The sequence below is a fragment of the Neoarius graeffei genome, chromosome 16, assembly GCF_027579695.1.
Source record: "Neoarius graeffei isolate fNeoGra1 chromosome 16, fNeoGra1.pri, whole genome shotgun sequence".
NCBI lineage: Eukaryota > Metazoa > Chordata > Actinopteri > Siluriformes > Ariidae > Neoarius > Neoarius graeffei.
The window spans coordinates 19994144-20006790 of NC_083584.1; the positions used below are offsets into that span (position 1 = coordinate 19994144).

Genomic DNA, 12647 nt, shown 5'->3' on the forward strand with positions numbered 1-12647 from the left:
TTATGCAATTATTACTTTGTGACTTATTGAGTAAAACCTATGGACTAATTCCTGGTCTGACATCTTGATTAATCCTACTCCTATAGCAGAGATCACTCTTACTTAAATGTATCTCACTCGCTTTCCCCAACACACATGCACAGTCACATACACCTACAAAGCCTCTTTCTCTCGCTCTTTGGTTCTATGTTCTGTTTGTCCCTCTTTCTCCCACTCTCTATTTGGCGAGTTGTGTCCAGTGTTGAAATTATTAAATTGTGAGGAAATATTTTAGTAATTAATTTTGGAAGCATATTTCTTTACTTTACCCGTCACTTTACTTTACACTATGCTGCTACAGTTTGACGTCGTGTTGGTAGTAAAAAATATTGTGGAGGTAGTGAAAAAGGTATTAAAAAGGTAGTAAATGCAACTTAAGAATCTCTGTATAAACCCTGTGTATAAAGTTCATTCATTATCTCTAGCCGCTTTATCCTGTTCTACAGGGTCACAGGCGAGCTGGAGCCTATCCCAGCTGACTACGGGCGAAAGGCGGGGTACACCCTGGACAAGTCGCCAGGTCATCACAGGGCTGACACATAGACACAGACAACCATTCACACTCACATTCACACCTACGGTCAATTTAGAGTCACCAGTTAACCTAACCTGCATGTCTTTGGACTGTGGGGGAAACCGGAGCACCCGGAGGAAACCCACGCGGACACGGGGAGAACATGCAAACTCCACACAGAAAGGCCCTTGCCGGCCACGGGGCTCGAAGTGTATAAAGTTACAACTTAAAATATAATTAGTGATAACTGTAGACTTTTCAGTGGACTACAACCTTTCTAAGGGAATGCAATGTAGTCAACTATTTATCATGTCCCAGATCAAGCCGCCATTTTTCCACAAATTTGCAGAATTTTTGCCAAATTCTGAATAGAATATTCACGTCAAAGATTTAGTTGTATCTGTATTATTTCTTTCATCATTTTATTTCAAATTAAATCCAACATCACCATTCAAAACCGTATAGTTTATTGACTGTGAGTATATTTAGTGGGGGACCCCGACAGTACCCAGTTTCTGAGACAGACCCAGATATATACACACACACACTACCGTTCAAAAGTTTGGGGTCACCCAGACGATTTTGTGTTTTCCATGAAAAGTCACACTTTTATTTACCACCATAAGTTGTAAAATGAATAGAAAATATAGTCGAGACATTTTTCTGGCCATTTTGAGCATTTAATCGACCCCACAAATGTGATGCTCCAGAAACTCAATCTGCTCAAAGGAAGGTCAGTTTTATAGCTTCTCTAAAGAGCTCGACTGTTTTCAGCTGTGCTAACATGATTGTACAAGGGTTTTCTAATCCTCCATTAGCCTTCTGAGGCAATGAGCAAACACATTGTACCATTAGAACACTGGAGTGAGAGTTGCTGGAAATGGGCCTCTATACACCTATGGAGATATTGCACCAAAAACCAGACATTTGCAGCTAGAATAGTCATTTACCACATTAGCAATGTATAGAGTGGATTTCTGATTAGTTTAAAGTGATCTTCATTGAAAAGAACAGTGCTTTTCTTTCAAAGGAAATTTCAAAGTGACCCCAAACTTTTGAACGGTAGTGTGTGTGTGTGTATATATATATATATATATATATATATAATATACACACACAAACTAATCAGGGAAACAGGTGCAAGAGATGACAAAAATGATCCATCCTGATGCCCTACATCTGGCTGGAGTCTCATCACATCACTCCTGTGGCGGACGGCCCCATATGGACAGTCAAAACTGACACTTGGAAGACGCTCTGGACACTTACAGTAATCCATTTATGGCTGAGGACGACAATTGACTTGGTATCTTTAGGACTGCATTTGTCATGAACAGTTTTGCAGTCCAGTTTCCAACTTCAACAAAACAGACTTCATGTTAAAACTATAATAATTTTCCTGGTTTCACAGTTATACTTTGTGACTATTGTATATAGGACACAGTTATAGAAGCAAATTATTTATAATCACGCTGTCTGTTATCACCCAAATGAGGATGGGTTCCCTTTTGAGTCTGGTTCCTCTCAAGGTTTCTTCCTTGTGTTGTCTGAGGGAGTTTTTCCTTGCCACCGTCACCACAGGCTTATTCATTGGCGATAAATTAGGGATAAAACTGGGTGGCACGGTGGTGTAGTGGTTAGTGCTGTCGCCTCACAGCAAGAAGGTCCTGGGTTTGAGCCCAGCGGCCGGCGAGGGCCTTTCTGTGCAGAGTTTGCATGTTCTCCCCGTGTCCGCGTGGGTTTCCTCCGGGTGCTCCGGTTTCCCCCACAGTCCAAAGACATGCAGGTTAGGTTAACTGGTGGCTCTAAATTGACCGTAGGTGTGAATGTGAGTGTGAATGGTTGTCTGTGTCTATGTGTCAGCCCTGTGATGACCTGGCGACTTGTCCAGGGTGCACCCCGCCTCTCGCCCGTAGTCAGCTGGGATAGGCTCCAGCTTGCCTGTGACCCTGTAGAACAGGATAAGCGGCTACAGATAATGGATGGACGGATGGATAGGGATAAAACTAGCTCATGTTTAAAGTCTTTAATTTTCTGTCAAGCTGCTTTGCGACAATGTCTGTTGTTAAAAGTGCGATAGAAATAAACTTGACTTGGCAAAACGAGCTGGCAACCAATGATGAGACGTAAACAGGTAGAGTCTTGTGCAAATGTATCTTGCACTGTAGGCTGTTAACAGTTTAAATGTGCACAAAGTGAGAGGAGCGATTCCTGACAGAACCCCCTCACAAGTCTGGAGGCAGTGAGGATCTCTCGTGCTGAAAAATATCTCACTCATTTGCTTCGCTCACTTATGATATAGCCATTAACCACTCAAAGATAAACTTCATCTCATAATAGACTGCCAGTAATGGGGAAGCCATGGCCTAAAGGTTAGAGAAGCAGCTTTGGGACCAAAAGGTTGCTGGTTTGATTCCCTGGACCAGCGGGAATGGCTGAAGTGCCCTTGAACAAGGCACCTAACCCCTAACTGCTCTCCGGGTTGCCCACTACTATGGATAGAGTAGAGTGGGGGAAAAAGCCCCCGTGGGGTAATACGCCCCCGGCCTGTTTTACCCAAAATAACCACCAGATGGCGCAAAGTTACATTTCTATTGTTGATATGGACTGGCTTGACAACGGGGATAAAAAAATATCCACTGTGGATCGCATATCAGCAACACAGCAGAGAGAAATCAAATTTCATGGTAAGTGATATAATTTTCAGATATCAGTAAAACTGTATTTAGATAGCTGCTATTTCGTCAGATATCACAGCTGTGTATGTGGTATGAGTAGACAAGTCAGTACGTTAAAAAAAATACATTAGGTATAAAAAGTTGAATCACATTTTGAAAGTAAGACCCTTTTTTGTAAAAGTGTAGTCTGTGGGGTAAAACGCCCCCTTAATGGCGGGGTAAATGGCCCCCAGGGGGCATCGTTTCCTTTTATCATAATTACTGTATTTCATACATTTCTGAATAGCAGATACATAGTTTTTAATAACATCTCGCTTACCTGGTTGAGTAAAGCAAGTAATTTGAACTTAATATTAAAAAAAATTAATATTAGCATTATTTATTGATGCACTTGTTCTTTGTTAATTCATGTTCAATCCACACAAATTATATTGAAATTAAAATGCGAAATATAATAAAATAATGCATCTATTCATTAATTCAGGGATATTTTCTTGTTTCTTTCACATTATAGGCTTAAGTAAACACTTTTGCTATCCAAACAGCTTTTTTTGAGTGAGGGGGCCTATTGCCCCACCTCAGGGGGCCTTTTACCCCACTGGGGGGGTAAAAGGCCCCCTTGGCACAATGTTTGTTTTTGTTAAAAAAAAAAATTAAGTATTAACTTTAGGCAAACTTTAGGTGGCATTATTGTTCATGTCACTGTTGTCAAAAACTATGATAAAACTAAACACTTGGTTCATTTCAACTTGGAGAAAAACTGAATTTTCCTTAAGGGGGCTTTTTCCCCCACTCTACTCTATGTCAGAGTCCTGTTGTACGTTGATCTGGATAACAGCGCCTGCTAAATGCCTGTAATGTAATAAAATCGTTTTTCACTATAAATTGCTGTCATATTTAATCAAATGTTTTGTGTTTGATCAGTCAGTTTATTGCCTTATTTTCATGAATGGTGGCAATAATTTTTAAGTTCATTTTTACATCCAAAAAAGTTGCCGGATATGCATGTCAACCGGAAAAAGACACTGAGTAATATTACATAAGTTTTATTCACTCATTTGCTGTAAAAATGCATATTATAGAAAAGTCGTATGTGGTTTCTATAGCAATGGAGGGAAAAACACACAGAAGGTAACCATATTGCTTTGCATTTTGCGTTTTTGATACATAAATAATACAGAGCATGTCTATTTATATTTACGAATGCGTTTTTCATCTTCATGTGTTGGTGTGTTTACCACATGCAAACCAGCTGACATGGTGTGAAAATTATACAGCAACAAAATACAATAAGCCTCTAAAACAGGTTTTTTTTCGAGTCACCTCTTTTGACCAGGTTACTGCAAAAAACATACAGTTTAGCATATTAAAATATTACAGTATAATTATATATATATATATATATATATATATATATATATATATATATGAATGAGAGAGAGAGGTTTGTACAAATGATATTTTGCACTGTTAGCAATCTTTTTTGTCAAACATAAATAATAAAACAAAATAATAAATAATTATAATAACAATGCCTCAGTCCTCTAATGCCATATAAATGTCAGTAAGAAATGTGCAGTGTTTATTTATTCGAGCCAGAAATACTGCAAAAGATTCTTTTTTCTTATTTAACTTTATTTTTAAATGATACTCCTCTCAAAAGAGCATCAGTTTTGAATTTAAATATTTTCAGTGATCCCTTTATGATTCCAGCCAGCGGAGGGCATTAAAAATGAGACAAATGGACTCCCCATAGAGCAAAAAGGGAATTTATATATACTTATTACACACACACACACACACACACACACACACACACACACACACACACACACACAGTGCTGTGCAAAAGTCTTAGGCACCCTATTTTTTTATTTTTAATTTTTTAATAGTACAAACTTTGTTATAGATTCCTATTTTATGACTTCTACATTATCAAGTCTAACAAAAACATGTTAGAGTCCAAACGTTCGTTTTCCAGGACAAAATTAAATGTTACAGAAAAAAGTTTGTATCTGAGCAGCGTATTCCATAAGAGAGCACTTTTCAGATTAAAAAAGAAAACATAATGAAGGCTGCTGGGTTTTGGTGCAAAATGAAGAAGCGAGTGTGACAGTCAAAGTGTCCAGAAGAACTGTGGCTGGTTCTGGAAGATGCTCAGTAAAACCTACAGCTCATTTCCTTATCAAACTGCACTCGCTGGACCTGAGACTACTATTTTTTTCTCGAGCAAAGGGTCTGTTTACTGATCTAATATTTTTTTTAATGTAGAAACATAAGAATTTCATTATTTTTGAAGTATTTTCATTGCATGTGCCTCAGACTTTTGCACAGTACTGTATATATATCCACATTCACTGGATATGAGCAAATGTGCGCTCTGATTGGCTACTCTACTACGAGGATATCAGCTCATATACCATAAGTAGAGAAAAAGAAAATGGTGGCACACATCAAGTCATTATTTAAAAGAAACAGAAATAGCTAAATAAAAAAATATAGTCCCCCAATATCTCCTGTTCCACACCCCAGCCCAGTTGGTGGCTGTCATGCACTTTTAAGTTGGTTAACCACCAAAAAAAAGAAGAAAAGAAAATGGCGAAGCATGTTGCTGAACCATCCGAGGACGAAATAAAAACTATCTTTAAAAACAAAACACCCCCAAAAAAATACAAAAACAAAAGCAACAAAATATGGAATGAAAATATTTGATGGTCAGAACGTATCTTTTTTTTTTTAAGAATTATTATTATAGCATTTTTCACAAATTGCTCCTGTCATTTCGCCGGTATGTTTACATTCTAAGCAGAAATTATTTCGTTGGACATTTTGTGTAAAGTGGGCGGCATGGTGGTGTAGTGGTTAGCTCTGTCGCCTCACAGCAAGAAGGTCCGGGTTCGAGCCCCGTGGCCGGCGAGGGCCTTTCTGTGCGGAGTTTGCATGTTCTCCCCGTGTCCGCATGGGTTTCCTCCGGGTGCTCCGGTTTCCCCCACAGTCCAAAGACATGCAGGTTAGGTTAACTGGTGACTCTAAATTGACCGTAGGTGTGAATGTGAGTGTGAATGGTTGTCTGTGTCTATGTGTCAGCCCTGTGATGACCTGGCGACTTGTCCAGGGTGTACCCCGCCTTTCGTCCGTAGTCAGCTGGGATAGGCTCCAGCTTGCCTGCGACCCTGTAGAAGGATAAAGCAGCTAGAGATAATGAGATGAATGAGATTTTGTGTAAAGTGGGCGGCACGGTGGTGTAGTGGTTAGCGCTGTCGCTTCACAGCAAGAAGGTCCCGGTTCGATCCCCGTGGCCGGCGAGGGCCTTTCTGTGCGGAGTTTGCATGTTCTCCCCGTGTCCGCGTGGGTTTCCTCCGGGTGCTCCGGTTTCCCCCACAGTCCAAAGACATGCAGGTTAGGTTAACTGGTGACTCTAAATTGACCGTAGGTGTGAATGTGAGTGTGAATGGTTGTCTGTGTCTCTGTGTCAGCCCTGTGATGACCTGGCGACTTGTCCAGGGTGTACCCCGCCTTTCGCCCGTAGTCAGCTGGGATAGTCTCCAGCCTGCCTACGACCCTGTAGAACAGGATAAAGCGGCTACAGATAATGAGATGAGATGAGATTTTGTGTAAAGTTTTTATTTATTGAATTTGCAAAAAATAAAAATGCTCTGTTTCTCAAAATCCAGTGACTGTGGATAGAATAAAACAGTTATTCCACAAAACTGAGTCATATATGGCTTATAGCCGAGTCGGTGCTACGTGCCTCGTCGGCTATCAGCTCATGTACGATTTGATTTCGTGGAATATCTGTTAAATTTTATATATACTGTATATATGTGTGTGTATGTATATATATATATGGGCGGCACGGTGGTGTAGTGGTTAGTGCTGTCGCCTCACAGCAAGAAGGTCCGGGTTCGAGCCCCATGGCCGGCGAGGGCCTTTCTGTGCAGAGTTTGCATGTTCTCCCCGTGTCCGCGTGGGTTTCCTCCGGGTGCTCCGGTTTCCCCCACAGTCCAAAGACATGCAGGTTAGGTTAACTGGTGGCTCTAAATTGCCCGTAGGTGTGAATGTGAGTGTGAATGGTTGTCTGTGTCTATGTGTCAGCCCTGTGATGACCTGGCGACTTGTCCAGGGTGTACCCCGCCTTTCGTCCGTAGTCAGCTGGGATAGGCTCCAGCTTGCCTGCGACCCTGTAGAACAGGATAAAGCGGCTACAGATAATGAGATGATATATATATATATATATATATATATATATATGCACAAAGATACAGTGGTGATTGAAAGTTTGTGAACCCTTTAGATTTTCTGTTTCTGCATAAATATGACCTAAAACATCATCAGTTTCACACAAGTCCAAAAAGTAGATAAAGAGAACCCAGTTAAAGAAATGAGAAAAAATATTATACCTGGTCATTTATATAGTGCACATACGTTTTTGTTGAAGATATATTTCTTAATGAGGGATTTGTTTTTCTCTGAATAAATTTCATTTCAATTAAAGGTTGGATTTTTCTCTTTTTTTCAGTGTGAGATGAAGTGACTTCACCAAAAGGTGGATTTTTTCTAACCCTTTTTACTAAACTTTACAACCAAAGGATAAATGAACATCGTCTGAACTTTTTTTTCTTCAAAATCTTAGCACATAAGGCTAAGGTTTCACAATTTTTTATGTTAAATATGAATTCACTCTCCCATAATAATATTTGGCACAGAAATCGATTACATATTCAGATGCCTCACGATAAACTTGTACATTTATAAACTTTTATACAATATTACTGTAAAAACAAAGTTATAATAAGTGCAATTACATTATGTGCATGCATGCAACTTTCAAAAACGAACAAACAAACGAACTAAAACAAAAAAAACCCTGAAATTTAAATAGCCTACTGCTTAAATCGATATGGTCCAATGTGGCATCAGGAAAAGTACACCTGATGGCTCATGTGAAGCGAGAAACAAACACTGCACTCTGTTAATGACTGCATCAGGAGTCTGAAGCATTGCACGAAAGAAAAAGAACCATGTTTCCAATATTAATACTGTGTTACAGAAGCAGGCCTAAAACCACTTCTGCTGGAAAGATTCAAACAAATATCACAACGACTGACGATATTTATAATTACAAAGTCTGTATTAAGCATTGATTTGACATCTCTGGGTCCAGACGTAGCACATGCTCATCTCTGTCCTGCTTTATCGCCCAGCATCGAGGCCTGGATCTCAGGCACGTCCCTGAAAACTCACGTGATGACTCAAACACCTGGGTCGTATCCCGATATTACTTCTCAACTGTAATATAGTTGACACATACATAAAATAATAGCACAGTACACTCCGGTGTGGAGCTCCAGGAAACCAGATGTGCTGTAGAACAACATTGAAAAAGTAGCAACTTCAAAAATCTTCATACGTCTGACGTTGTGTCATTTGGCTCGTCCACATATCGACTCGGAGGAGACAATATACGGAGGCATTATAAACACCACAGGATCCTAATCTCACTCCTATTGGTATTTATTCATGAAGAGGCTCAACCTCTCCATCTAGTGGACAAACGAACGCATGCCACCAAAACGAGACGGTTTGTTCAGTCAGCGCTGAGGAATTTGACGTGAATTCTCCCTTTGTGAGAATCTGTTTACGAAGACAAAAGAAAGACTTAGCGCACGCGTGAGTACGAAGATGCTGCCGCGTTTCTCGTGAACATCCAGCAGGACGCGGTGTTACGCCCTGGGCTCCAGTCTGTGCGACAGCTCAAACAGAGTCTGCTGATTGTCAATAATGTGAAGGTAGTGCACGCTGGATCTCACGTCCGCGTTGTCGCTCTGGGCAACTTCGCTTCCTGGGAAAAGCCAGAAACGGATCAGAACACTGATGATCAAATATACTGTATTTTCACTTTGAGTTGTTACGACAAATCAATTTGTTGCTTCAGACCACATGTAGCTACAGTTGTGGTCAGAAATTTACATACAGTGACATGAATGTCATCTTGGATATGAAGGTCATGGCAATATTTGGGCTTTCAGTCATTTCTTTGAACTGTTTTTTCTGTGGCAGAATGATTGTACAGCATACAGCTTTAATTAAAAAAAAACCCACTAGAATTTGGTGCACAAGTTTAAATTTTCTTTGGGTTTTCTGAAATCAACACAGGGTCAAAATTATACATACAGGATCAAAAATAGACATACAGCACACCTAATATTTGGGTAAAATGTCTCTTCACAAGATTCACCTTGACCAAACATTGTTTACCATGAACAAGCTTCTGGCAGAATTCTGGTTGGATATTTCACGACTCTTCAGGGTAGAATTGGTAGAGTTCAATTACATTTTTTTTCCTTGGCATGGACTTGACTTATAAGCACGGTCCATATATTTTCAATAGGGTTGAAGACAGGACTTGTTTTAAGCTTAATGTTAGCCTACTTTATCCTCCACAACCAGCTCTGATGCATGTTTGGGTTCACTGTCCTGTTGTAACTCCCAAGTCATGTTCAAGTTTCTGATGGTTCATGCTGAAGAACTCTAAGGTAGTCCTCCTTCTTCATTATTCCATCCACTTTGTGCAATGAACCAGTTCCACTGTCGGCAAAACAGCCCCAGAGCGTGATGATCCTACCACCACCAGCAGCTGGTACAGTGTCCCTCTGTACATGGTGGTCATTGTGGCCAGACAACTCAATCTTTGTCTCATATGACCATACAGCTTTCCTCCAGAAGGCTTTTTCTTTGTCCGTGTGGTCAGCTTCAAACTTTAGTTAAGCTTGAATGTGTTAATTTTGGAGCAGGGGGTTATATCTTGGATAGCAGCCTCTTAGTCCATGGTGATCTGAACTGTAGACAGTGATCCATCAGCTTCCAGTTCATGGCAGGGCTGTGCCATGGTGGTTCCCAGGTTGTTCATGACCATCCAAACCAATTTCCTTTCAGCTGAGGGTGACAGTTTGGGTTTTCTTGAAGCAAAGTGGCTTGGCAAAGTGACTGCACCTCACAATAACTTGGATACAATTGTTTGAACTGATCTTGGAATTTGCAGTTGTTTAGAAATGGTTTCAAGGGACATTCGGGAGTTGTGTATATCTGCAATCCTCTTTCTCAGGTCTGCACTGAGCTCCTTGGACTTTCCCATTTTACTGTGTTGTTGGTCAATCCAATGAGTGCTGTAAACAAACCCTTTTTATGAAGGCACAGAGAAGCTACCAGCTGTAGTCAATCATGATCACGAACAGGAAGTTAAGAGACCTCGGCCTTGGCAAGATAAGAGACATTTTGGAAGTTTCAGCACCTCTGAATTAATCATCTAAGTGAGCGCATGTATGTATAATTTTGACCCTGTGTTGATTTCAGAAAACCCAAAGAAAATTAAAACTTGTGCACCAAATTCTAGTGTTTTATTTTTAAATTAAAGATGTATGCTGTACAATCATTCTGCCACAGAAAAAGAACAGTTCAAAGAAATTACTGAAAGACCAAATATTGCTATGACCTTCATATCCAAGATGACATTCATGTCACTGTATGTAAACTTCTGACCACAACTGTATAAATTCTTTCGATATTATGAAAGATACTGCAGAAATATTCTATTAGTCATTTTCGGAAATAACCGTCAAATAAATACATTAGCATTTAAACTTATACTGCAAAAATAATAATAATAATAATAATAATAAATCTTAGTAAGTAAGACATCATGAATAAAAGAAAGTAAATATTTAATATTTCTCATTATGGGAATACAGGGTGTTTCAAAATCTTTGATATCATTTCACAATCTAATAACTTTGCTAGTTCTCGTTCAACTGACCTCAAATTTGAACAGCATGTGTGGAAACAGGTCAAAATTTTATGTTTAATGTTTTTTGTTTTTATCTTTTTAGGTATAGAAATGCCATTCACTGGAAAAGAAAAGGTGTTTTGTGTGTTAGCATGCGCTCGAACGCAGTCGAACAAGTCTGTGCAGCGTGCATTTATGAGAGAATTCTCTAAAAATGCACCAACTGCAATGCAGATTTGGACACGGCACAAAAAGCTCAAAGAGGAAGGCTGGGTTAGGGTTAGGGTTAGGCGTGCATATTGAAAATTTGTGAAATTGTTCATGGAATCCACATACCTTTGAATTTCTCGTTCAGAATTTGAGGAATAAATCTTATATTGCTCAACATTAAGCCTGTTTAGTTTCATTTGCCTAGGCTATATAGTTTCTGGAATATTTACATCTCAAATAATATCAAATTTTTTGAAACACCTTGTACTATATAACAATATTGCTCTACCCTTACAAAAGAGAAGTTTATTCAAGTGTGCTTCTAGTATACTTCTTTGAAACTAAAAATAAGAGTATGTTTTTAGTTTACTTTTTATCTACTTATACTTAATAAAGTTATACATAAGTTTACTTGGCTTATACTGAAAAGTATACAGAAAAGTCTAAGTATATTAATCTTATACTTAAACTTTTGATTAAGATATACTTAACAAAAGTGTAATAAAGTATTACAATATTTGTGCCTTATGTTTAAGTGTACTTGCCCTGTAGCTGTGCTTATCCTTTTGATAGTAGCCTATAAAATACTGCTTTTTTCACACATATTGGCTTCTTTGTGATATACGGCAGCATGTTTTAACAAAACACTTAAGTTGTCTACTGGTAGTGTGCATGAGGTAAGGGTTAGGGCTAGAAAACTAATAGTATATGTAGAAGGGTAATTGCAGTATACAGTGGTGCTTGAAAGTTTGTGAACCCTTTAGAATTTTCTATATTTCTGCATAAATATGACCTAAAACATCATCAGATTTTCACACAAATCCTAAAAGTAGATAAAGAGAACCCAGTTAAACAAATGAGACAAAAATATTATACTTGGTCATTTATTTATTGAGGAAAATGATCCAACATTACATATCTGTGAGTGGCAAAAGTATGTGAACCTCTAGGATTAGCAGTTAATTTGAAGGTGAAATTAGAGTCAGGTGTTTTCAATCAATGGGATGACAATCAGGTGTGAGTGGGCACCCTGTTTTATTTAAAGAACAGGGATCTATCAAAGTCTGATCTTCACAACACATGTTTGTGGAAGTGTATCATGGTACGAACAAAGGAGATTTCTGAGGACCTCAGAAAAAGCGTTGTTGATGCTCATCAGGCTGGAAAAGGTTACAAAACCCTCTCTATAGAGTTTGGACTCCACCAATCCACAGTCAGACAGATTGTCTACAAATGGAGGAAATTCAAGACCATTGTTACCCTCCCCAGGAGTGGTCGACCAACAAAGATCATTCCAAGAGCAAGGTGTGTCATAGTCGGTGAGGTCACAAAAGACCCCAGGGTAACTTCTAAGCAACTGAAGGCCTCTCTCACATTGGCTAATGTTAATGTTCATGAGTCCACCATCAGGAGAACACTGAAC

At 39.2% G+C, this 12647-nt stretch overlaps 1 protein-coding gene across 2 annotated transcripts in view; it reads right to left on the reverse strand.

Moving 5' to 3' along the window:
• Positions 1-6607: 6607 nt before the first annotated feature.
• The window catches only part of rapgef5a (Rap guanine nucleotide exchange factor (GEF) 5a), a 238688-nt gene continuing 232648 nt past the window's right edge, over positions 6608-12647 (reverse strand). For both annotated transcript variants that reach the window (XM_060942610.1, XM_060942609.1), the window contains exon 26: positions 6608-9073. In XM_060942610.1, the coding sequence (XP_060798593.1) occupies positions 8955-9073 (119 nt within the window). In that variant the 3' untranslated portion in view covers positions 6608-8954. The remainder of the gene's footprint in view (positions 9074-12647) is intronic.